We start from the raw sequence: 25,834 nt of genomic DNA, 5'->3' as shown, positions 1-25,834 counted from the left end.
GATTTTGCATTTTGTTTACAACTAAATGGAGTGTGTTATGTTGTATTTGAAAATCCATCTTAGAAACTATATGCTATATCTTAAATTCTCAGGTTCTCTTGTTTTCTCTAGCCATTTGCTTAATATATATCTGCCCATGGGGGAGCCTCTGAAATGTAAATTAAACTAAAGACAAGAACCTTACTTGAATATCACCTGTCACGTAAAAGACATCATGGTAACATTTGAAGGTGAAGCTGTGGCCCCTAACGGTTGTGATACTAGTTTCCATGGTAATGTAACTGTTGAAATACAGTACGTTCATTGGCACAGTGGCACTCTTGTGACGTGCTAGTTGTGAATCCAGTTTCTTGGTTACAGTAAAAGTCTGTGATGAAAACATTCAGACACCTCATTCTTTAGTGTTGTTAAATGGAGATTTAAAACTTGTTTTATTCTAAGATACTGCCAATGGAATACCAACTAACTGGCCATGTTCTTTTCAAATGTTATTTTTACATCGATGATTTTCATGTATAAATGTTTAGTGTATCCAATTTTAAATACTTATAATATAATGCGGGAAATACTTTAGTTCCTAATACAAAATGAGTATAGGTAGTATATCTTTCAGTGATCATATATTTTCATAATATATTTGAAATTTCTCTGCAGGAAAGAAAAGCATTAGAAAAGGTGCGATTTTACCAGAGTAGATCACACTCATCCTTGCGTGCTGGTGGACAGCACCGTGGCGTGAGGATGCAGAGTGACATGCCTGGTGCGCAGGTCTCTGCTGCAGAAGGCAAGCCTGAGTAAATCTCGGGCTTACTTCCTGTCCATAAAGCGGGGGCAGTGATGGGATGGCCATCTCTGATGTACATGGTTCTTGCGGGTATTAAATGTTAACCCATGTAAGATCCTTAACATCTGGTCACTCAGTAGATGTGAGCCTTTACTTTTATTATTATAGGTAAAACATCTTTAAAAATACACTTTTGTAACCAGATTATTTTAATGCTTCTTATGTAACCTAAGAAGACGGTGTTGTCATAGTTTGCTTTGGTCCCAGAAGGGACCACCTTTCTACATTGAGACTGCAGAGAAGAACGACGCCACCTAGTGTAGGATTTTGTTTTTTCCTTCATCTTCCGTTATTCACTCTACCTCAAATAGACTTCCTATCAGGAAGGCATGCACGTTCCATTACTACATGCACTGATGTTAAAATATGCAAGACTGTTCAGAGCCAGGGCTTCGGGTATATCTGTAGCTGTTTTGTAAATTCGTAGTAGAGTTTTAGTGGTGGGCTCTTTTTTACTTTTTTATGTGTATGAGTATTTTGCTTGCATGAATGTGTGTGCACTGTGTGCAAGCCGGGTACCTGCAGAGGTCAGAAGAGGGTTTGGATTCCCTGCAACTGGAGTTACAGACAGTTGTGTGCTCCTGTGTGGGTGCTGCTAATCAATTCTGGCACTCGGCAAGAGCAGCAGATGCTCCTAACCGCTGAGCCATCTCTCCAGCCCTGTCAGCAGATAGTTCCTTTAACCGAACTCCATACTCAAAGTCTTTGGCTGTTGTTTTTCAGAATAAAAGTAAAGAGATGTAAAATGAAGATGTACTTTGAAGCACATAAGAATATTCACTCTTAAAACCTTTTGTATTACACAGCAGGGATGGATGACTTAATGGCTTAAAGGTTTTAGTTAAAGGTTTCATTGAATGCTGTCCTAAAATTATACTGATAATAGACAAGATGAAGTACATCAGTAGAAAAAAATCAACTAAGTTGACGGCATGTCAACTTTCGTTTAGTTACAAATCCTCAGCGCCTAAAAATGTAATTTTGGCTTACTGTGTACATTAATGGTTATTGGCTTGAAATTCTTCTTAGCAATTTACTTCTTCGGAAATCTTTGTAAAGATTTGATGTAGGAACTAGTCATGCTGTGTGGTTTGAGAATTAAGTGGTGGGGGGGAGTGAGTGCATGCGTGTGTGCCTGTGCGTATGTGTGTGTGTACGATAGCAGGAAAATAATGTGTTGCAGGGCAGTGGTGGCACAAACCTTTCGTCTTAGCACTAGGGAGGCAAAGGCAGGTGGATCTCTTCAAGTTCAAGACCAGCCTGGTCTGCAGAGGCAGTTCTAGGACAGCCAGGGCTACAGAGAAACTCTCAAAACAAAAATAACAAAAACCACCACCACCAACACCCCCGAAACAAACAATAAATAAAAGGTTGACTTCATTACTATTGTTTTCGCCACTGCAGGCATGTTCAGAAGCCCAGAAAAAAGAACGTAGAGGAGTTGCAGTACAGAAAAATCAGTGACAAGAGCCCAAGGGTAGCAGAGAAGGGAACAGAAAACAAGGATGTTTGGTGCTCTTCAAAAGCAGAAAGTGAGGAAGGCTTTTGCTCACCATTAAGAGTGATGGGAAACGGGGTTGGGGATTTAGCTCAGTGATAGAGCGCTTGCCTAGCAAGCGCAAGGCCCTGGGTTCGGTCCCCAGCTCCGAAAAATAGAAAAGAAAAAAAAAAAGTGATGGGAAACAATTCCCAGTGCTAGCGAGGTAAGGGAGAGTAGGCATCGGAGAGAATGGGGAAGGAAGGAAGGAAGGACAGACGGACAGACAGAAAGTGTCAGGGTGGCTAGGCTTCCGACATAAGACCTCCAGGGAGGGAACTGCAGCTTACAGTCTTACTAGTCTCTGGGGACATGGCAGTGATGTACAGGGAGAAATCATCTTTGTAATTAGTCCTAAGCTGTCCCCTTAGCACATGCTGTTAAGCAGGGCAGCAACATATGTAATAGTTTAGTTTTCATCAAGCCGGGTCACTGTAAGCTACCACAGACAAGCTTTCTTTCTATAAATAACTGCTATATAACACATACATGCCTGCTATCCCAGATCATTTAAATGTTATGACTTAGGCTTTTCTTAGTCCGTATAGACCATCCTGTCTATGCAACAGGCCAGTTCTCTACCACTTGAAATACTGTGGAAAGACCAGATACGTCAGTGACAAGTCAAGTAGAGTCCTGGCAGGTTTCAGTGTTGGGGACATATTTCCTATTCTCCATGTTTATGTGTGTGTAAGGTGTGTTTATATGAATACTGCCTGTGTCATTCCTCGGGTGTCGCTCACTGTGTTTCATGTTTCATTTTTTTAAATTCTAATAAAACATGTTTGGTTTTGAGACAGGGTCTCTATGTCTCCTGGCTGACCTGGAACTCACTGTGTGTATCAGGTGGTCCTTGAACTCACAGAGCACAGAAACCAGCCTGCTTCTGTCTCCTAAGTGCTGGGATTACAGATGTGTGCCTGTGTTTGTTCGGTTTTATTTTATGAGTGTTTGCCTGCATGTGTGCTTATGCACCGCAGTGTCAGATCCTCTCAGACTAGAGTTAGGACAGTATCAGCCATTTATGTCCTGAAAGTCAAACCTGGGTCCTCTGCAGAAGCGCAAGATCAGCTCTTCTAACTTTCGGCCTTGTTTTTCAATTGACGATTTTTCACAGCTTATCAGGTAGGCAAGGGTGACTGGCCAGCTAGTGAGCCCAAGGGACCTGCTTATCTGCACTGCCCGAGCCCGGTGTTCCAAGTATGGATCACTGGGTCTCTGCTTGCTTGCTTGTTTTATGTTTAACTGTAGGTCCTGGAGAATCAAACAGTTCCCATTCATGCTTTCAGCACAAGCAACTCACCCCTGCCTCACATTCTGCATCTTTTCACAGATCATCCTAAACTCAGTATTTTCCTGCTATAATTTTTTTGTCTAGTTCAGCATCTTTATTAAGCATACTTTGGCTCTTAGCTATTGTTTCAAGAGTTGGTTACAAAGATACTAAAGATGCGGAGTACATATATCAGAGATATATAAATACAGGGACATCCCTACAGCAGTAAAAATATGTGTAAGACACAGAAGTATTAAAGGAGGGGATGCCTGGGAGCTGTCCCTTAGAAAATTCACCTAGGCCTTAAACATCCACTGGAAGTTTGTGTTAGAATATTGAGGCCTCATTTGGGCATTTGCAGCTAATTGAATGACTGACCAGTCGTTTGTGCTAGTTGTTTGTGATCACTCCAGCTTATATTGTTAAAACTTTACCTTTTAAGCATACTAATTTGAGATGTCATTTTCTTGTCATTTATTTAATATATTTGTTTTTATGTGTACGAGTATTTTGCCTGTATGTGTAAGTATATATATACCACATGTGTGCGGTGCCCGAGGAAGCAAGAAAAGCGTTTTGGCTGCCTTGGAACTGGAGTTATCGATGGTTGTGCTGAAAACCAAACCTAGGTCTTCTGCAAGAGCAGCAGGTGTTCTCAACCACCAAGAACCCCTCCCCCCACCAGCTTTGAAAACTCAAACCAGTTCTTCTTCATGAGGTGCTGAAGGGAAGGTTCTGCATTATCGCCCAAATTAGAAACTTTACTCAGACTGGTTTCTGCAAAAGTTTACTTCATCTAAGAAGTTAGCCATTCTCTTAAGACAATTTAGATTGATTATTCTCAGTTTTGCTGCAGATGTAAAAAGTTTCAGTTAAAATTGGCTTTTCTTAAAAATAAATGTTTACTTTATGTATTTGAGTACACTGTCACTGTCTTCAGACACACCAAAAGAGGGCATTGGATCCCATTACAGATGGTTGTGAGCCACCATGTGGTTGCTGGGAATTGAACTCAGGATCTCTGGAAGAACAGTCGGTGCTCTTAACCACTGAGCCACCTCTCCAGCCCCTAAATTGGCTACTTTTAATAATTTAATGTAGAACTCAATGGCTGTCCTTATTCTAACTTCTTTAAATTTCATATATATAACAATTTTGACTTTGTTTTCTTGTTTTTATAAACTGCCTCAATTCCCTTGGATGAAAAAGACTTAAAATTATTAAATACATGTTCATTTTATGTGTTGTGTTTGTATGAGTATCTGGAAACCATGTGTGTGCCTGGTGCGTGTGGAGGTCAGAACTGAACTGCATTTACAGAGGGTTGTGAACCATCCCTTGAGTGCTAGGAACTGAACCCAGACGGGTGTCTGCGAGAAAGCAACGATCTCTCCCAATCACTGAGTTTTCTACCCCTTAACACTAATAGTTTTTGTAAAAATGGCTTTATTTCTAAGTGTGAGGATAAGCCAAAGATAAATTTAGGGTAGGAATGCGATACCACTGCCACCTTCCCTGAGTTCTGAGGTCTGGGTCCTGAGGTTGAATCCTAGTTTTCATCTGATGACTCAGAAGAAAGCCGATGTCTGCTCACCACTTCTCTCTAGAGGTTCATAGGGAAATCCAGGACTAAACTGAAGACCAAGGTTTACTAATTTAGGCTTCCCGTGTGTGCTGCTTTCATGATCCCCTTTTGACTTACAGTTATGGCAACAGTGAAACAGACCTGTGCCTACTTGTAGGTCGGGGAGGGAAGCAAAAGTCGGAAGAACCGGACACCAAGAAACTAGCTTGGGAGGAGAAAAGCCTAGGCAGAACAAATGGAAGCAAGTCTTCACATAAAGCAGCTTGAGTTTCCAGTCAAAGCCCAGGGACAGTGTCAGGCCCAAGAGCGGCCGAGACACAAAATGGAGAGGACTGTGTCCGGCACAGAACAAGATAGTTGGAGGACATTCCACCCTTGCTTTTTTGAGGTAGGATCTTTCTATGTAGCTCTCCTTGCTGTAGACAAGGCTGGCATTGCTTTCATAGATAGCCACCTGCCTCTGCCTTCCAATGGCTGGGATTAGGGTCATGCTCCACCACATTCAGCCAAACTTTTCAGTTTTTGTTTTGGATTTTCTTTGGAGACGGGGTCTTGTTATATCACCCAGGCTGGCCCAGACCTTGCAATCCTCCCGTTTCAGCTTCTCCAGTGCTAATAGAGGTGTGCATGCCCACAGCTACCTAAAAATCAGTTTCTCTTTATGAAAATACTGGCATGTCTAAATAGAAATACGGGGGAGACAGGAGATGATGTACACCTGTAATTCCAGCTCCTGAGACACCCAGGCAAGATCACTTGTCCAAAGGATTACTTCTTTTTTAAATAAACTCAGATGCAGAAACTGGAAGGAAATACTGGACAGGACTCTACATATTCGAGTGGCCTAACAGAGGGATGGATGGAGATAAGAGAGCACCATTTAACGTGTGTGTGTGTGTGTGTGTGTGTGTGCGTGTGTGTCTGTGCATGTGAAGCCCAGAGAACATGAGATCCCCTGGAGTGGAAGTTACAGGCGGTTGTGAGCTGCCCAAGATGGATATTGGGAACATAACTCTGGTCCTCTTCAAGAGCAGTAAGCACTCAAAACTCTCCTAGCCCTGTACCTTCTAAAATAGAGATTTTTTTTAAAGGTTTATTTATTTTATTTATATGAGTACACTGTAGCTGTCCTCAGATGCACCAGAAGCGGTCATCAGATCCCATTACAGATGGTTGTGAGCCACCATGTGGTTGCTGGGATTTGAACTCAGGACCTCTGGAAGAACAGTCAGTGCTCTTAACCACTGAGCAATCTCTCCAGCCCTAAAATAGAGATTCTTAATATTTCATTTAAATCCTGAGTCTGCTTTCTATCTCCTAGAGATCTTTTGTCTAATTCTAGAGAAATCTTCCATACTGATTTCAAACTTCACTCCCTGTCCTTGTCTACAGTATCACCACCTCGAATATGCCTGATGCTTAAATTTCAGTTCTCTCGTTCACGTTCATTGTTTTGAGTTGAGAATTTGAATTTACTTAGCCTGTCACTGGCGAATTAAAGATTGTGGCTCTAGATATCGACTTGTAGTACATACGTGAGATGCATGAAAAGGATAGCCACTTGATGCTGAAATGGGTAACGTTGTTTTCAGGTAAGAAAAGTCCATTTAGGAAGAGAAGAATGAAGAGTGTGAATCCTGGCTAAAGAGAGCAGTGTGTCCTCAGCTTTCCAGGGGCTTGGTGTGCAGGCAGCGGGGACATTTTCATTTTTAGAGTGCCTTTTATTGCCACAACAACTTCTGCAATTACAGGATTAAAAGGGTTATAAAAGATGAACATGATTATTCTTTACACACATTTACATGCATTGTCGGCTGGCTTCCCTTAATATTGTAATGTGCTTTTATGATCTGTGAGTCAAGAGATTATTCTTCATTCTTCCTCCATGTAGTTTCTTGGGAAAACAATTATTAGCAATCCTCCCACCCCCCGTTTTTAAAATGGGGCCACAGTATGTTACTTAGTTGGATGTGGAACTCACTATGTTGACTAGGCTGGCCCCTGAGCCTGTGGTGGTCACCCTTCCTTGGCCTCCAGAGTTCAGGAATTGTGTGTGTTGGCCATCAAGCCAGATTTCCTCAGCATCTTTTAAATGGGCCGTTTTGCCTGGGTCCTTGCTCTTTACCCTAGCTGGTACCACACCCTCCAGCTCTCCCTTCTGTTAGTGCTCTTGTAATTCGGTACCCTTTTATCTTTATTTCTCTAAGAATTGTATGGTGTTTTTACTGGCCTGTCTCCCTCTTGAGGGCAGGTCGCTCCTTTATCCCTGAATGCTGTGCACCTGAGCCTCCTGTCTGGCATGTAGGAAATATTCAATAAATATTTACTGAATGAGCAAATGTATGTTCTTTTCTCTATATACATCTTCCTTGTTCATTGGATTTTTTTCCCCTGTAAGGCACGAAATTTAATCCTTATGGGATGGAAATAACCCATAATTAATCAGGTGACTTTGCCAAAGTCGTAGAGCCAAGGATTGAGAGCTTCTAAGCCTGGACTCTCCTTCACATTGTCCTTTGTGGGCAAACTTCTCAGTGACCCAGATGCAACTTGAACGATTCAATAGCGTGGTTTTTCACTTTTAAGTGTGCTTTTTAAGTATGCATGTAGTTTTAAGTATGCTTTTCAGTGTGGTTTTGCCTGTACATTTTTAAATATGTGCATTTTACTTGTATTTTGAAATGTTTTTGTTTCAAGTGTGCATTTATAAATGTGTTTTAAGCATGCATTTAAACCACGTATGTGTTTCAGCTCTGGACTCACTCAAATTTCTCATCTCCATCCCAGCCTTCACTCAAGCCAGACTCACTAAAACGCAAATGTGATCACCTTCCTTCCTTCCTTCCTTCCTTCCTTCCTCCCTTCCTTCCTTCCTTCCTTCCTTCAAAACCTTGAAGCAGATCAAGTTCAAACCTCCAAGAGTTTCCAAGAGTAACTGCTGTCCCTCTCTGCAGTCTCATTGCTCTGTCAGAGCCTGTCAGCTCGTGCATTCACTCATCCTGGCGTTGCGCACTTCTCAGTCTCCTGAATACAAGAGCTGCTTTCATTGCTCGCTCCGTCTAGAATTCCTTCCCTTAGAGGGCCACCCCTAGCTCAGGAATCTGCTATACTGGGGGGGTACAAGCAACTGCACTTTGGGGCTCGTCCACACCCTCACAGATGGCTATCCTGTGTACCTCAGCTCTCTTCGAAAGTGAGTAAGAGATTTTGAAGCAAATATGAGTGACCTGTGCGTGGCCTGGGAACATAGATTCGGGTTGGGTGGGATAACATGTTCCAACACAGGATAAAAGAAGTTAAGGCATTTTCCAGACACCGGTTGGATCATCAGATTGATTACAGCAAACAGGAAAAACGGACAGGTTTCAAATATTTTCTAGTGACATTCTTAGCTTTCATATTGGTGAAAACCATTGGTTCGCTGAGATTGCTTCAAAGGTTTAGAGTTGAAAGTATTTTAGATCTGACACGGGTGGTCAACGAAGGCCTATTCAGGGACTAATGGTATCTAAAAATAATCATGAAGTTTAAGCTATAGTCATTCTGCTTTGTCAAATCATCAACACAGGTCTCCAGCACCAGCCAAAGTCCCCAGCTGCACATTCCCAATATCTACGCCCCTCCCCTTCCCCAGGTCCTCACGAGGCTTCTGCGTGAACCAAGCTCATGGCTTGGCCAGTGGCGGGTAAATGCGCGGCGGGAAGGATGGGAGGCTGGGTTTGGAGGGTATCAGTTTTGCTTTGGGTATGCAAATGAGTTGTCAGCAACCTCTAACAAGGCTGCTTTCCCAGCCTTGTGTGGATGGGCAAGCACTGCACCATTGCATTGCCACCTTCTTAAGACACCCCACGAAGGGCAGACGTTTTAGACCGGACGCTGAAGTCCGTGAGGAGCAGGATTAGTCAAGGAAGAGTTAGCAGGTGCGGTAACCACGGGTTCTTTTTGGTCAACGCAGCGATGTCTCAGAATTCAAGTTGCCCGGCGCCACAAACTGCGCAATGGAAAAATCCTAGATTTAGGGCAACAGCCTACAGCCCCGCTTCTTTCGCTATACCTGTCCACAGCTCAGAGCCGGGAAATCTCTAACAAGGAACAGCGTCCATCTCATGGTCCTGCGCGGAGGCTAGGAGTGCCCTAGGGCTCAGCTCCGCTTCCGGGAGCGCTGAGGAGGCGGAGCCTTGGCCGGGCGTTAGGCGTGGCACGGAGGCGGGACAATACGAGGTCTGGGACGTAGTTTGAAACAGAGGAGGGGCTGGCGCCGGATGTGGGCGGGGCTGGCGCGGGGCGGGGCTGCGCGGAGGGCGTGGGGCGGGGCATGGTAGGGCTAGGGGCGTGGTGTGAGGGGTGCTGGGCTTGGGCGGGACGGGACAGAGAGGGACCTGGAGAGGAATCGGGCGGAGGGGCGGGGCGGGGAGGGGCGGGAACCGGGCTGGTCACGCTGCGGCTGCGCGTTGCTGCTTTTCGTAGTTCGCCCGGGCGGGCGAGGCAGCGGCGGCGGTGAGGGCGGCAGCGGCGGTGGCGGTAGCGCGGGCCGGGATGCGGCGCTACCTGCGGGTCGTAGGGCTGTGCCTGGCCTGCGGCTTCTGCTCGCTGCTGTACGCCTTCAGCCAGCTCGCAGTGTCCTTGGAGGAAGGAGCGGCCGTAGGCCGCAGGCCGCAGGCCGCGGTGGCTTCCTGGCTGGCGGACGGCGGACGCGGCACCGGGAGAGGCGCGGGCAGCGCGGGCCCGGGCCGGACCGGCAGGTACGGGCCGCATTGCCGGGCTCGAGGGTCCGGGAGGGCCGGATGCACCGCTCCCACTACCAAGCACTGTCTGTTTGGCTTCAGACCCAGTGTTAGACCAGTTAGAAATTGAATAACTTTGCGACTTTCAGAGAGGCTCGTTGGGAGTAAGTGGTGTCCCACAAAATCCTAATTACACCGCGGCTAGTGGAATTCCCTCCTGTTTCCATGGTGTCGAAGCTGAACTATTTGAGAGTCAGGCTGGCGCCCTTGTTGAACCCTCCCCCCCACCCCCAGGTGTCGAAATTTTCCTCCTAAATCTTAGCATTTTATCAGTAGCCGTGGCCAAAGAAATCTGGACGTGGCATAAAGCGAGCTTTGAATTTTTGTTTTGAAAATACTTTTTTTTTTCCGGAAACGTAAAGGAAGTTCAGAAACGTGAGCGATACTTAGTATGCTTATATTTTATGGGAGGAGTGGGGGAATGAGATATCATTTTTTAATTGGATATTTATAACACAGCATAATGATTTGGTGGATTTGCATAAATCACTGCCACGGTGAGAATTATGAAATTTAAATGGAAAATTGTTTTGGCAGTTTACTTAACAGTCTGAGCGTTTCGCACGGCCTGGGTGGACACCTGTGTTTGGGCAATTCTGAGACCAAGTAATTGGAGAGTGGAAGACAGAGGAATTGTAGAGAGAGTACCATCCACTTTGAGCTATTATGTATGTATCTGAGAATTGATGGTCTCTTCCAGAGGGAGGTGGGTGTAAAGAGAAGCATGCGTGGAGATAGTGAGTTACTGGTTTATGGTTTGATTGTCAGCAGAGAAATGTGGGGTCTAGGCGTGTTCTCAGGTTCCATCGCCTACATCCTACGCCCCCAGTAGGATTTGCTGAGGAGTGCGGAAGCAGGAGGATCATGAGTTCGAGGCTAGCCTGAGCTACACATTTAAAAGACTGGCAGTAGTCAGCGCTCCGGAAGCAGAGGTCGGCAGAGTTCGAGGCCAGCTCGGTCCACAGAACAATGTCCAGAATAGCCGGGGCTATACAGAAGAACTCTGTCTCAAAAAACAAAAACAAAAAAAAATTATTAATTGCCCAGAATTATATAACAAGAAGTACTTGGGAAAAAAGAACCCCAACTCTATAAAGGAGAACATTTTTTAAATGGTAAGGACAGTGAGTGTTTGAAGAGAAATCTCTTTTCACCTAGTGTATCCTATTTGAAATGATTATTTCAAACTAGGTTTGGTGGCCTATACTTGTATTCTTAGCATTCAAGAGGTATAAGGCAGGGGGAGGGAAAATTCAGTACCTGTCTGGTTTTTATTGGGAGTTCCAGGCCAGTCTGGGCTACAGAAGGAGACCCAGGTTCAACAGACCACGGGCCGAGTTTGTATCCCAGTGGTAAAGGACTTGCCTTGTCACATGTTGAGCTCGACCCCTCCAGGGAGTTGGAGAGAGTAGTAGAGTTCCAACAACCTGCCCCAGTCCACTCACTTTTGCAGGATTCCTTGGTCACACGGTTACTTCTCTGTACTTGTTTCTTTGTTACTGTAGGTGTAGAGAGTGAATCTTTAGCTACACGAGAATGTAATTGACAAGAGTTACATATATTTAATACTAACCACTTGATATCTTGATGCACATTCTGAAATGACTGTCACTTCCCTTTCTCCCTTTCAGACTGGCTAGACCTAAAGTTCATGTTTGCCGAGCCCTGTCAACATTGGTAGGATGAACTGAGAATTTAAAGAGGAAAGACTGAAGGCTTTTGAGTCAGCACCTTAACCTTTGCTATGTACTGGGTGTGTTGACTTCCTCATTAGATGTGGAACATTTGTGAGGACCGAAGTGACATAGTTGCATAGATTGCTTAGAACTTTACCTGGCACGGTAAAACTAGCTGATAGGGTGATTTTTTTTTTTTTTTTTTTTTTTTAAGGAAACACTTTGCAGTCTGGGTCCTTTATTTCCTTTTTGTCCATTAGGCCATGAATCCGTATAGAATGGCCTCCAGCAGCCCAGGCTCCTTCCCGTTAGTCCTCACAAAGTGGGCTTCTCTGGGTGGCGCAGGCTGGCGCTTCAGCTGAACCCAGGTGCCCTTCTCTTTGGCTTCCTTTTTCTTCTGATCGTTCTCCTTCACCCGCTTCAGGAAGCTGTCTCTGCTCTTCGAGTGCTTGATGTGCTCAATCCACACATTGATCCTCTTGGCAGAATCTTGCCCTTAACTTGCTTGTTTACAATGATGCCCATGGCATGCTGGGTGACATTGTGGACTCTTCCGGTTTTGCCGTGGTAACACTTATGGGGCATTCCTTTTTTTTTTTTTTCTTTTCTTTTTTTAAAGGAATTATTTATTTATTTATTATATGTAAGTACACTGTCGCTGTCTTCAGACACACCAGAAGAGGGCATCAGATCTCATTACAGATGGTTGTGAGCCACCATGTGGTTGCTGGGAATTGAACTCAGGACCTCTGGAAGAGCAGTCGGGTGCTCTTAACCACTGAGCCATCTCTCCAGCCCTGGGGCATTCCTTTTTGAACAGTGACCATTCCCTTGATGTCTACTGTATCACCCTTCTTGTAGATTCATATGTATGTGGCCAAAGGAACAACTCCATGTTTCCTGAAAGGCCTAGAGAGCATAGACCGAGTGCCTCTCCTCTTTCCTTTTGTATTTGCCATTTTTGCGAGTTACTGGAAGATGGCTGCCGTGGCCGAAAAAGCAGGGTGATTGTTTTAATTTTCACGTAAGCATCCATTCTCTCTCTCTCTCTCTCTCTCTCTCTCAACACACACACACACGCACACACGCACACTCTTTGGGGAGAAGTATCTGTTCTTGGACCTGGTAGAGAAACCTGTTAACATAGAGTACCAGTAACCTGTGTTTTAACCACGAGCTATTACTAAGGTGCAAATAAACTCTGAGAACCACTGACAGTTGAGAGAGAGATTTGACCACCATTCCTTTGCACTGCTGTTTGCCCTTCCTTGCATCTGTTTTTGAAGGAGAGGGGAGTTGGGGCAGTGAACGCTAGAGAAAGTAGAGATACTCAGGGCAGGCCCTTACTCGGGCTCATATGAGTGTCAAACAGTGGCCTCCGGCTTGTTGGGCAGTAGAGTGGCTTCTGCTCACACCTCTGCTGAGTGTTCTTTGGCTGCTGTAGCAAAACTTGTGACTGCGCAGACTGGGAACAGCAGCTGCCATCCTTCGTACACCTTCTCGTGTGCCCACATAGCCAGGCAGGTCGTGTGCCCACATAGCCAGGCAGGTCGTGTGCCCACATAGCCAGGCAGGTCGTGTGCCCACATAGCCAGGCAGGTCTAGAGCCGAGCCGCTTCTAGGAATCTCCTTCTCGGGGCACTGACTCCTGTAGGCTCATCACACACCGAAGGCTCCCTCCGTCCCTGACGTCAGTCATCACTCGGAAAATAAAAATTGTCTGGTGAGGGAGGCATACAAAACAGTCCAAATACTTAGCATAACTCTGATCCATAATATTTAATAAAAGCTGGTCATTAATATTAAGAGCTTTTTGAGATACGCATTTCACTAAACAGTGTACTTTTGGCCTAGAGATCTTACTTTAAAGTATAAATATTCATCTCTATTTGAATTCCCCTCCCTGTACAGTTTTTGTTGGGAAAGTGTATCTTGCAGTGGGTGTTAAAATTTTGTTTTCAGATTGGCTATTTTTTCTTTATTGTTCTTAATCTTTATTAACTTTCTTCCAGAGTTCCTTTCTTAAAAAATTTTGTATCTGTAATCCAGATTTACTTTTTGTCAAGGGAAGGTGCGCTTTGTGGTCAGTTCATGAAATGGTGAGACCGTTTCAGCGCCATCTGTTTATGTAACTGCCTTCCCTCATTCTGAGTGTTCACGACATTGGAGAATGGGGACGGTCAGGTTTAGAGCTAGTCACGAAGTGGTCTAGACATGAGCAGTTTCAGGTGAGTTGTAGGTGGTAGTGTAGCAGCGTGCTGCGAATAGCCTTTAAAGCGCTGTGTGAGTTGTGGTCTCCTGCGTGGTCGCGGGTGCCCTGCATGGTGGCGGGTGCCCAGGCTTGAGATTCTATAGTGTTGCCCTGTAGCCCTGAGCTCAGTCCGCCATGTCCTTACAGAGGATTTGCCTGGAATTTTCCTCCACACTTAAGAGTCAAGAAATCTTCTGTTGTTTACAGGTTTTAAAGAAATCTTGTGGTTGCTGTTGACATTTTGAAACAAAGAACAAATACCTTTTTTAGTTTAATTAAATAAAGAAGACTGCCGTGTTCTACATGACTTGGTCCTGGAAATCTGACTGGAGCAGTGAGGGAATGAAGGAAGGACACTCACGTACAGAGAAGCTGGGGTGAGGGTGGGGGGCACCTACCCTCTGGCGTGGAACCACAGCACAGAGCAGAGAGCTGTCGGGGTAGTGTGTGTAGTGGGGACTCGGGGAGGAAAGTGGGGTTGGGAGTTTTAGCACACACTAGTCAGTCCTTCTCAGCTACACTGTTAGTAATTGTTCTTGTCTACTCTCTCACTAGTCACACTGGCCAGAGGAGGGCGTGGTCACCCTCTGAGCCTCATGAGGGAGGGTGGGGTTTGAGGGGGAGAGGCTTTCCTGTTCTGGGTCGAGGTTAGGTCCTTGACTATCAGCGGTCACATCTACTCAGGACACTCTGCTCTTTACACATGTGCTCATGGCCTCCCCAGATCCCCACAGAAGACGTCTGTCCGTGGAGTTAAGTCTGCGTCAAGCTTGAGCGCGGTTACTGAGGAGAGCAGTACTGTTAAGTGTTTGTTTTTGGCCGGGTCTCACTATTACTCACAGCACTCTTCATCTCCTGGACTCAGATTCTCTTGTTTCAGCCTCCGAGTAGCTGGTGCCAGATGTTTGTGTTTGTTTTTTTTTTTTTTTTTTTTTGTTCTTTTTTTTTTTTTTCGGAGCTGGGGACCGAACCCAGGGCCTTGCGCTTCCCAGGCAAGCGCCCTGCCACTGAGCCAGATCCCCAACCCCGTTTGTGTTTGTTTTTAACCCTGGCTGTCCTGGAACTCAGGCTCACCTGCCTCTGACTTTCCATCCAAGACAGCTGACCCTGAAGAGCCCTGCGTCCACGTCACTGTGTGTGTGTGTGTGCGTGCGTGCGTGTAGCAGAGGTTGACATTTGGCATCTTTCCTCAATCACCCTTTTTCTGAGACAGGTTTCTCACTGACCATGGAACTAGCATGGCTGGACAGCAAGCCCAGGGACCTTCCTGTTTCCACCTGCAATGCTAGGGTCCCAGGGGTGCTGTCAGGTTTGGTCTTCGCTTGTGCGCTGAGGATCCCAACTGGTCTCAGGCTTGCTTCTCACTTTACTGACTGAAGTCTCCTCAACCTCCAGTAGTAAATTTTAAATCTTGTCTATGTACTGTGTGTTTTTCAACATGGTGTTAAACCAAGAAACACCCTAAAACTTGATATGCCTGCATTAGCTCTCAAGAGAGTTCACTGACTGCCCACAAAGGACCCCGTATCTGTTACTTCCCATGCTTTTCTTAGCTCTACAGCCTTCAACTACCGCAAGTCTGTTGTGGTTGTAGATTTGCGTATCCTGAACATTTCCCGTAATGAATCAGTTCAAGAGTGGATTTTGAGTTTGCCCTCTTTCATTTAGTTTGCCTTTCAGAGTTCATCCATAGCATGGGTTACTACACTTGGTACTGTTTCATTAAAACGGATCTAACACGTTCTGTTCACTAGCCGACAGGCATTTGGGTGGTTTTCCACTGTTTGACTGTTAGGAATGATGGTGCTATGAACTCCCGTTCATCTTTACTTTTGTTGTTGTTTGGGGACAGGGTCTCCTGTAGCTAAGGCTAGCCTCACTCACACTCACTCTCTGGCCTGAAGTGATCTCCTCCTCCCTCTGTCCCTCAACTCTACCTGGCCGTAGATATTTTTCCTATAAACATAGCTGATCTTAGTGTTCTTGAGTGCTAAGGGCATTAGGACAGTTTACTAGGTAGATGCTTTTTACGGAGGAAGTAGAGCTGGCTGATACAAGGTGGTCTTCAAGGCCCCTGAGGAAAGCCTAACAGTCTAGTGCAGGTGGATGCTGCGGTGCTGCGTCCTCAAAGGCCCAGCTACAGGCAACTCTGAGTTAGTCCACATACTCTCCTGACTGCCTTGTCCTCATCTGAGCCTGGAGTAAGAGCCTGGACTTAATGAGATCCCTCTAGAAAGGTGTCATCACAGGACAGAGGAGGAGTCGAGGACGTAGGAAAGGAGGTAAGCCCTGCACTAAGGACGGAGGGAGATGAGTCTCTGAGGGAGCCTGTGTGACCTAAGTGATTACCTGACAGGAGGGGAGAACGGACTACAGTGTAGGCGGTCAGTTTCAGAAGATGAGCAGGTCCAGCCAGGAGTCCCCACTTTAGGTCAGTGGAGTAGGGTGAAGCTAGTGCTGTTGGAGGATCGTGGAGCCCAACTGCTGGGTAGGTATCCCCTAGTGCAATATCAAAGATATTTTCTCACCCCACTGGACACTGTGATCTAGGCCTCTTGCTCACTTCAGGTTTTCTAGTGTTTGGCGGTGTATCTGATCATTCACTTGATAATGTAGTAATAAACAGGAAGAGAAAGCAGAACTTGGTGTTGACAGGAGGAAGTTGGCTCAAAAGCTGACTGGGAGAGTACCCAGTTGTAGGCCAGCTTGCCACAGAACTGGCACTTAGTGCTGGCTTCTTGGATTGCTGCCTTGTACCAGCTCGTGTTATTTCTCCAGACTCCTTAGGTGTCTTACCTGTGTATCCTTGGGTTCAAAGGTCCAAGAAGCAGGGCTTCAAGGTTGCCATGCTGTAAAAATAAGGGCAGTGTATTCATTAAAGCAGTAAGATGACGTAAGGAAAAGTCCGCAGATGCTTGATTAACCAGGCAGAGGATAGGTCACTAATGAGTGACCTTAGGACCAGACAGATTTAGAAAACAATGCACAAATGGCTTGTGTAAAATACAGTGAGAGCTGCAACATAAAATGGTATTGTTACACCCAATTTTACAACATAATTTTTATTGAAAATGAGATTTCTATTTTCATTTCCTCTGTTGTGCAGTTTGACAGGAGAAATGGAATAATCTGGTTAGTTTCTGACCACCACGCCCACTCCTCCCACCTCTAACCCCACTCCTGGCCAAGAACAAAGATACATGCTAGGTATTGACTGTAAATAAGCTGTTAAAATAACACTGATAATGTCTCTATCTGAAAAGTTTGTGAGGCTTATTAAATGGATTTTCAGGTACCTGAATTTGACACAATTTGAAATTTTTGTTATTAGGGGGCCACTGAGTTTGACTGCCTAAAGAAATGCAGTTAGGTACACATTTACTTTCCTGACTAAACTTCTTTTTAAAAGTAAGATATATACCTTTGTGGGCTTTGATGTGTCTGTCAGGTAAACTGCGTGTAACAGTATAACTTTTCCTAGTGATCTTAAACCTCCAGTGCTGTAGCTGCTTATGCAATAGCATGCAGAGTTTTGTAGGCAGCATTTAAAGATCACCAGCCAGACCTTAGTCCCAGAGTCTTTTTTGTCATTAGTCTGGTGTGCATCTTTCCTAGAGATGGTAATAAGACTTTAGGCTGAGGACTCCTTTCTTAGATCATAGATCGTAGAGGTTTGTGGGACATCAGACCAAAGGGTTTTGCAAGTCTGACATTTTATAGATCTTGATATTAGAATAGCAACTTTCAGTTGAATCCACGGAGAAAAAGAAACTCCGTGCTCTAAGATGACAGGTCCTAGGTGAGTGACTTGCCTGACTCCGTCCCTAAGGGTAGTCAGTGTCAGATGCTACCTTGGAAGGAAGTGACAGGGAAGACCATTTTGGTAACATGATCCACTTTTTACTCCAGCCTTAAGAAGAAAGCTGCAGGTATATTTTTGGAGTATAACAAAGCAGGGATGTAGGGATGAAGGGCTGTCAGCACAGTGTCTTGTTTCCATTTTGAAACACAATATTGAGTAGTTTCAGTCATTTAATTTGAATCTGTTTAATGATTCTTTTTTTTTTTTGTACTTTTTTTTTAAAAAGATCTTTATTATATACACTGCATCTGTCTTCAGACACACCAGAAGAGGGCATCGTATCTCATTACAGATGGTTGTGAGCCACCATGTGGTTGCTGGGATTTGAACTCAGAACCTCTGGAAGAGCAGTCCGTGCTCTTAACTGCTGAGCCATGTCTCCAGCCCTTAACGATTCTTTTTCTCTCATTATACCTGCATTTGTGACCAGATGGATGTTGGCCAGATGAATTTTCTAAGATAGTATGTATAGTCTGTGAAGAAAACGATAAAATGTCTTCATCAGAGGGAAGGAGATCTTAATGTTTCCAGTGAGTTCATGACCAGGAAACATTTCCAGTCATTAGATGTTTTCACCAAGGGATTGGGGATTTAGCTCAGTGGTAGAGCGCTTGCCTAGCAAGCGCAAGGTCCTGGGTTCGGTCCTCAGCTCCAAGAAAAAAAAAAAAAGTATTTTCACCTAGCGGTTTTATTTAAAATAATGTTCCCTAAGTGAAGAAGACATTGGTTCTCTAAAGATGCTTCAATTTTCTATAGCAGTTGGACTTTGAGTTCTATGCCGTAAGCTGAAGGGACAGTTACTGTGTTACTCAGTGGGTTCCTTGGTCGTTCTTCGTCTAAATGCTCACCCGGTCTGTTGTTTCTTCCCACTGTCAGGTGTAAGGAGGTCTCTCTGTCTTACTGGAATCCCTATTGGATGCTGCCCTCTGATGTTTGTGGAGTGAACTGCTTTTGGGAAGCGGCTTTTAGGTAGGCCCTTACTATTTCATTAGTAGATCAGAGTAGGTGAGATTAGGTAGTAGATCAAACCTTTCACTGTATAAACAGTCTTTCTCTTCTTGTATTCCAGTATCACATAACTACATTGATCTTCTGGTTAGCTTTTCTCTTCCTTATCTCACCTTTTAGTTATTACTGATTTTAATATTATGTGTAAATGCTCTAATTTTTTCCAAATGTTTTTAAGATAAACTGTAAATCTTAGAGGAATTTATGGTTGAGCTTTACTGTTAAATCGATGTGTAGTTGTGCTCTAGTTTGATAAAATATTCTGACTAAATGCAGCTTGGGAGGAAAGGGTTTATTTGTTTATTCTTCCAGGACACACAGTCCATCCTGGGGGAAGTCGGGAGAACCTGAAGGCAGGAACCATGGAGGAGTGCTGCCTGCTTGCTGGCTTTCTTCATGCTTAGCTCAGCTTCCCCTATAGAGCCAAAGCCCATCCATCTACCTTCAGATGGTACCTCCTGCAACTGCTTAGGGGCCACTTGAGGGATCAGTTGGAAGGCCAGTTAGAGGGATCGTTGCTAGGGAAGACTCGGGTCTTCCCCTTCCAACAGTTGTGAAATACAAGCTGCAGTTGTAGTGTGTGTAATGGGGCTCATAAAGTCTCAAATCCTCACCTACGCATCCTGTGGGCAAATGGGAAGGGTTAGTTGATATTACATCTCTGTGTGTGTGTGTGTGTGTGTGTGTGTGTGTGTGTGTGTGTGTGTGTGTGTATAAGAGAGAGGGGAGAGACAGACACACAGACAGATTCCTCTGTCTTGTCCCAGGCTGATATTTGACTTGTAAATGCAAGTAATCTTCATGTTTCAGTCTTTCGGGTAGCTGAAGTAGGGTACCACTGCATTAGGCTCTTTTTGTTTGTTTGTTTGTATGAGGCAGGGTTTTTTTCTGTGTAGCCTTGCATGTCCTGGAACTCACTCTGTGGACCAGATCAGTCTGGACTTGACCAGATCTGCCTGCCTCTGCCTCCTGGGATTAAAGGCGTGCACCACCACCCCATCAGCCTCATAAACTAGAGATTTTACTTCATTTTCCTCTTTTACACTTTGTGCTTGTGGTATTGTATCTTTTTACCATGTGCATACAAAGTGTAAACCAGTTTGCAATATGTGTCATCGTTCTGAAAAACACCTTAAAGGTAGTTTCTTTTTTCTTGTGCACGTATGTGCGTTTGTGTACAAGTTTGAATGGTGCTCACAGAGTCTAGAAGAGGGTGTCGGATTCCTTAGAACTGAAGTTATGGGTGGTTTTGAGTGATATGGGTGATAAGAGCAGAATTCTGGTCATCTAGAAGAGTGAGTATGAGCTCGTAAGTGCTGAGCCATCTCTTAACTCAATTCCTTGAGTAGAACTAAACCTCCCTCACATTCGGTGACTGTAGCAGATAGACAGGGCCTTCCTCATCTGTGAGGCGATACTCTGTTTTGCAGAATTCCCCTTGGTCTGGGTTTGTCTGAGTCCTCAGGAAGAGATGGTGTTACACGCTTCTGCCCACACTGTCACTAGTCAGTCTCGTAAGCTTAACATTGTTGGTTAAGTTTTATCACGCACACAGTTACGGACGCTATGTCTGCTCTGTAAGTGTCTCTGTGTCCACCTTGAAATATGTGGGAAATACGATCTTTCCCTTTATTTTATTTTTTGACAAAGTATTGATTGTGATGATTCTCTCACAATTGTGCTGTGCTGTATTTGTTGGTTGTAGAGTTTGAAGAGGTCTCCTTTACTTAAAGGTGCTCATGTTTTTAACTCTGTTATGCTATTCGCTAGTGCCATAGCTTTTGGGTTTTTGGTGGTGGTGTTGGAGACTGAGCCCAGAGCAAGCTGGGCCTGAGCTTTATGACTGAGGTGCATCCCAGCTCTCCCTTTTCTATGTGAGCCTCGAGTTCCTCGGATACTGGAGGTCATTGGAAATGAGAGAATTTACATGTGCCGCCAGACACTGCTCTGGTAAGAAAAGGCACGGCTGCTTATACTGCTTAGGCCCTTAGAGGGGCTTCTGCACTGAGTTAGGGGTGGGAAGGAACTGCCTGTGTGAGGTTCTTTCCTCACACTTTCAGAGGCTCCCCCTTCCCCCTGTCTTAGTGTCATTTCCTGTTGCTATGATAAAATACCCCTACACAAACAATGGAAAGGAGGCTTCCAAATTTCAGGTTACAATCCATCCTTGTGGGAAGTCAGGATGACCTAAACCTGTTACTCCCACACCCAAGAACAGAGGGCAATGAATTAATTCGTATGAACTAGTGCTGGGCTTGTTTTCATCTTGTTACTGAGCCCAGGACTCTGAATTGCTGAGTCTTCTCAGATCAGTAAACCCAGTTAAGAGAGTGTCTCACAGGGTGTGCCCACAGGCCAGCCTGACCTACACAGTTTTTCCTCTGAGACCTCCTTCCCAGCTCACTGTATATTATGTCAGTTTGACAATCAGAACAACCATTACTACTTCCAGTCAGTCGCTCAGGACACTAAGTTTAGCTGTCAGTTGGAGTGCCTCTTCGCAGTACTGGAAGGGTGGCTGGGAGGATCTGATGGAAATAAAGCTGGGTAGGAAGCCTGCCTGCCAAGGATTCCTGTTGCCTGCAGCAAAATCTAACGCCTTTGTACTCCCGGCTCCTTTCTGGCTGACCGGGCTGCTGTCTCTTTTCCAGTGGTCTGCTGGATCCTGCTGGGCCTCAAGAACTGTGTACCTAGCTCCCACTTCCCGCCATGCTGTGAGGAGTCCTCATACCACAGGCAGCCAGTGCTGCCCCTCCCACTTACGTTATGCTTAACTGAATTGCGAGAGCCTGCTGGTGTTCTTTGAATTATCTAGAGATTTCTTCTTGTTATATGGAAAGTAGATTTTATTTGAAAGTTCTTTTTGGGTAGCATCTATGTCTGCAGGGATTTGGCTTTAAGAGCATGATAAAGACCCTGCCATTGTTCTGGGCCCGAATTACCAGGGAGGTGGCTTCCCTGTGAGAGCTCAGAAAACTCCAGCTCCGTTCCTGCAGTGGAGAAGATTACGGCAGGTTTCTAGTTCTGCCGCAGTTGTTTCTGTTCTTGGTACTGAGGGTAGAGATCTCAGTGCGTGTTTCTTCTTGTCAGCTTGCTGCTGGGGTCCGCACGATGCTGCATGTGCATTGCAGATGTGCGGTCTGGTGCCTGCAGTGTCAGAACAGGGTGTCAGACCTGTGCATTGGAGTTGCACATGGTTGTGAGCCACCTTGTGGACAGTGACAGTGGAGACCATTTAGGAAAGCAGAAACCTTGGATAGCCTGTTAAACAATACTAAAATAAGCAAAATCTTATGTTGAGTGGTGACATAAGCTTCTCCTCGTAAGTACTTCAGAGGGCAAGGGAGGGAGACTGCCAGCTCCAGCATCCAGCCGTCCTCTGCAAGAGCGGTAGGTGTGCTCAGCCACAGAGCCATCTTCCCGTCCTCAGGCTGATATTTAAGTGAAGACTTTAAAAAACTACTGTGAGAAGTAGTTAGCAGGTAGATGACGTAGAATTCTGTAGAATTACGTGCCTTGTGTCTTTTCTGTGTCTGTGACTTCTGTTGTTCTTGGATGAACTAAATATGTCTCTTTGTCACACAAGCATAAGGTGGTGCCCTGTGGCTTCCGTCTTAGGAAACGAAGGAGGTAGCTGATATGAGGAAGGGATTAAAGGAGCAATAGGGAGAAGGTACCACTTCTGTCCAGTGCCTTTGGTAGAACAGTGTGGGGAGGAAGGGAAGGGCCCCCAGCCTGAATCCACTGCTCTGTTACAGGAAAGTTCCTGCCTAGGCAGGGAGGGGGTTTGAGGAGACCCTTCCTTCTTAAAAGATACCCTGATGTGTAAGGTCCTTTCAGAAATGTTTGCATATCTCGGTGAGTGCAGCTGGATGCACGTCAGTGAACAGTTACATGAACAGATTTCTTGTAAGGGGCTTGGCTTAAGATAAGATGAAATACTGAAATATTTATGGATGAAATTGTAGGTTACTTGCATTATAGTGGTCCGATTTTGGGTTGAAGAAGGCATGTGGAGGGGTTTTAAATAGAATTAGAAGTTTTAATTAAAAAAAATGCAGATTTTAGGTATCTGAATGGCAGGAGTTCAGATCACATAGGCTTCCAGTCTTGACACAGTGCGAGTGCTGAGTATCTATGCCCTGGGAGGTTTGCCTCTTGGGATGCTGGCCGTGGGAAACCAGAGAAAGGGCAGACATGCACGATTGGTGATTTAATAATGTGTAGCTTGGTATTTCTTTTGCATTTTAAAGAGCGGTTGTAAACTTCTGGTTTTGAGCACAGTAAAGTACCGTTTAGTAGTGAGTGCATACTGAGCTGTTGGAAATGCTTCTCTCTGTTGCTAGGTATGGTCTGAAAACAAGGCCCACTGAGAAAATGCACCTTGCTGTTGTCGCCTGCGGTGACAGACTGGAAGAAACTGTGACCATGCTGAAGTCAGCTCTGATTTTCAGCATCAAGCCACTGCACGTCCACATTTTTGCTGAAGACCAACTGCACGACAGCTTTAAAGACAGAGTAAGTACTTGGCGCTCACTGAACACTGCAGAGCTGACTGGACGTGAGTCGGCTCTGCTAGAACCGCTCTTCGGCAGCCTTCTCTCTGGTGCTCTCTAGGTATTAACTAGAGTCTAGGTAACTAACCCTAACCCCCCTGCCCCGGTTCCTGAGTGCTGGGATTACACAGGTCTGAGTCCCAGGCCCAGCTCGCTATTGTATTGTTAAGTGAAATGTTTGGCTTTGATTTTGATGTAAGAATATCAGATATTTGATGGACCAAATTGCAAAATACTCCAGTATTAAATGAAAAATATCAAAGATTTCATTTTGAAGTTATATTACAAAGATCTTTAAGTGATTTGTAAATTGAAAGGGAAAATGAAATTGCTATTCTTTTAAGATGATTAATAGGGACATCAAGCAGGGTGTCACAACAAAAGCATTCTTAAACTGTGGGAAGATGCTCATGCTTTGAAGAGTACCTGACCACAATTGTTACTGAAGACACACTATCCCCACCTCCTCCCGGTCACTTCCGTTTGCTCTTTGGGTTGGAACCAGAAGTTCTAAAGCATGTGCTCCTCACCCCATGTCATCACAGTGATGATGCTTGCCTCCTGAGGGTCCATTTCTCAGTTTACACAGCTGTAGTAGCATAAGCCCTTTGGGAAACAACAGTCAGAGATTATGTTTGAGAATGGACCAAGGCAGTGTTTAGAAGTGAGTTTGGAAAACTAAAGAGTAGAATTCATTGTGGATTTTCTTTTAAATGTATTTTGGGTCCTTAATGATTTTTAAAAGTAGAATAGGATATGTAGAATAATGTATTAGGATTATTAGCATAGTGTATTAGGAAAACCAATATACATTTAAACTTTACATAAGTGGACTCAACTGGTGCTATTTTAGTCTGACACTCAATATAAACATTTTATCATATGTACTATGGTAATAAGTTAATTTTTCTGATTTTAGTTTGCTTAGAATTGAGAAAATTCACATGGGTGACATAAGGGAGATGGAATTGGGCTGTTGGGCTAAGCAGGAGTCCCCGTTGTGTGGTCAGCCTTTCTGTTTGCTTTTGGAGATAAGATTTCTGGGTTAGCCCGGAAGTCACTGTTGTCAGACTGAGCCAGCACAGTTGTTTGCCTGTCTCCTCCCAGCACTGCGCTGGGGATCTGAACTCGGATTCTCATTCTTGGCTCTCTGGACTGATCAGTCTTAGTGGCCTGAGCATTGACTTACAAAAATCCACGGGGCCTTAGATCTCGATGGGAAAGTGTTTGTAGTGTACCATTATGATTCTTAGATTTGAAATAAAAATGAAGGAAGTAATTGTAACTTTATAACATAGATGTAATTTTAACTGTAAATTAAAATAAAAGTAACTGTAAAAAAGTAATTTTATCTGTATAATATAAATGTGGCTTTTAGCAGTTTTGTTTTGTAGCTGTTGGTTTGTGATGTTACAGAGAGGGTTGAAAGTGAAACAAATCTAAATTGGCTTCTGTTTTTAGCGTTGATTCCTTTTTGTGTTTTTAGCTGGACAGCTGGTCATTTCTACAGAGGTTCAACTATAGCCTGTACCCCATCACCTTCCCAAGCGACAGTGCCGTGGAGTGGAAGAAGCTCTTCAAGCCCTGTGCTTCCCAGAGGCTCTTCTTGCCAGTGAGTTGTTCTTCCCAGAGTTTCCTTTCTTTTTCTTTTTTAAATTTGAAAGTTAACACAGAACATGTGTTAGTAGGGTTTCTGTTGCTGTAAAGAGACACCATTAGTAGAGAAATTCTTACAGTGGTAAACATCTGATTGGGGCTGGGTTATAGGTTTGGAGGCTTAGTGCGTGGCCATCATGGTGGGAAGCATGGTGGCATTCCGGTAGACACTGTGCTGGAGAGGTAGATGAGAATTCTGTATCTAGATCCACAGGCAACAGAAGGAAAAGCCACTGGACTTGCCTTGAGCATCGGAAACCTTAAAGCAATCCCCATCGACACACTTACTCCAACAAGGCCACACTTCCTGATAGTGTCACTCCATGGTGACCAAGCATTCAAGTCCTTAAGCCTATGGGAGCTATTTAAACCACCACAGAAGAGTTTCCGAATAATTACATATAAGCCTCATTAAGTAAGCGGAGACACATGTCAGACACGAGAAAAGAGTTTCCATAGAACAAGTCGGAGTGATCATAAGGACAGGGAAAACGGAAGAGTCTGGGACTTTGGATTAGCACAGTGGTGGAGCTGATCTTCAGCCCTGAGAAACGTGAACGGCGTTAACCGAGGGAAAGAGTCGTGCAAGGGTCTCAGTGCCCAGGGTCTGCAGGCACAGCAGGAAGTCAGGCCGCTGCACCCCTGACGGCACTGCTGTGGAAGTCACCTTCCTGAGTGACACCTGCATCAGCTGTACAGCTGTAGGGCAGGAGAGAGCAGAGGGGAGCCGTTTGGTCACTAGAGCTCTTTGGTGATGGTTTTGGGTAACAAACCCCAATCTGAAGATACCACAAGTTTG

At 44.8% G+C, this 25,834-nt stretch overlaps 1 protein-coding gene across 2 annotated transcripts in view; it reads left to right on the top strand.

Annotated features, from left to right (window-relative positions):
• Positions 1 to 9,719: 9,719 nt before the first annotated feature.
• Positions 9,720 to 25,834, top strand: part of Gxylt1 (glucoside xylosyltransferase 1) — a 28,306-nt gene continuing 12,191 nt past the window's right edge. Inside the window, exons 1-4 of one of the 2 annotated variants that reach the window (XM_032885335.1) lie at positions 9,720 to 9,984; positions 18,692 to 18,784; positions 23,170 to 23,341; positions 24,866 to 24,991. In XM_032885335.1, the coding sequence (XP_032741226.1) occupies positions 9,779 to 9,984; positions 18,692 to 18,784; positions 23,170 to 23,341; positions 24,866 to 24,991 (597 nt within the window). In that variant the 5' untranslated portion in view covers positions 9,720 to 9,778. The remainder of the gene's footprint in view (positions 9,985 to 18,691; positions 18,785 to 23,169; positions 23,342 to 24,865; positions 24,992 to 25,834) is intronic. The other variant, XM_032885342.1, reaches the window with a different exon arrangement.

Source organism: Rattus rattus, chromosome 1 (assembly GCF_011064425.1).
Source record: "Rattus rattus isolate New Zealand chromosome 1, Rrattus_CSIRO_v1, whole genome shotgun sequence".
In the NCBI taxonomy this organism is placed as follows: Eukaryota; Metazoa; Chordata; class Mammalia; order Rodentia; family Muridae; genus Rattus; species Rattus rattus.
This window is presented reverse-complemented; position numbering and strand designations above follow the sequence as displayed.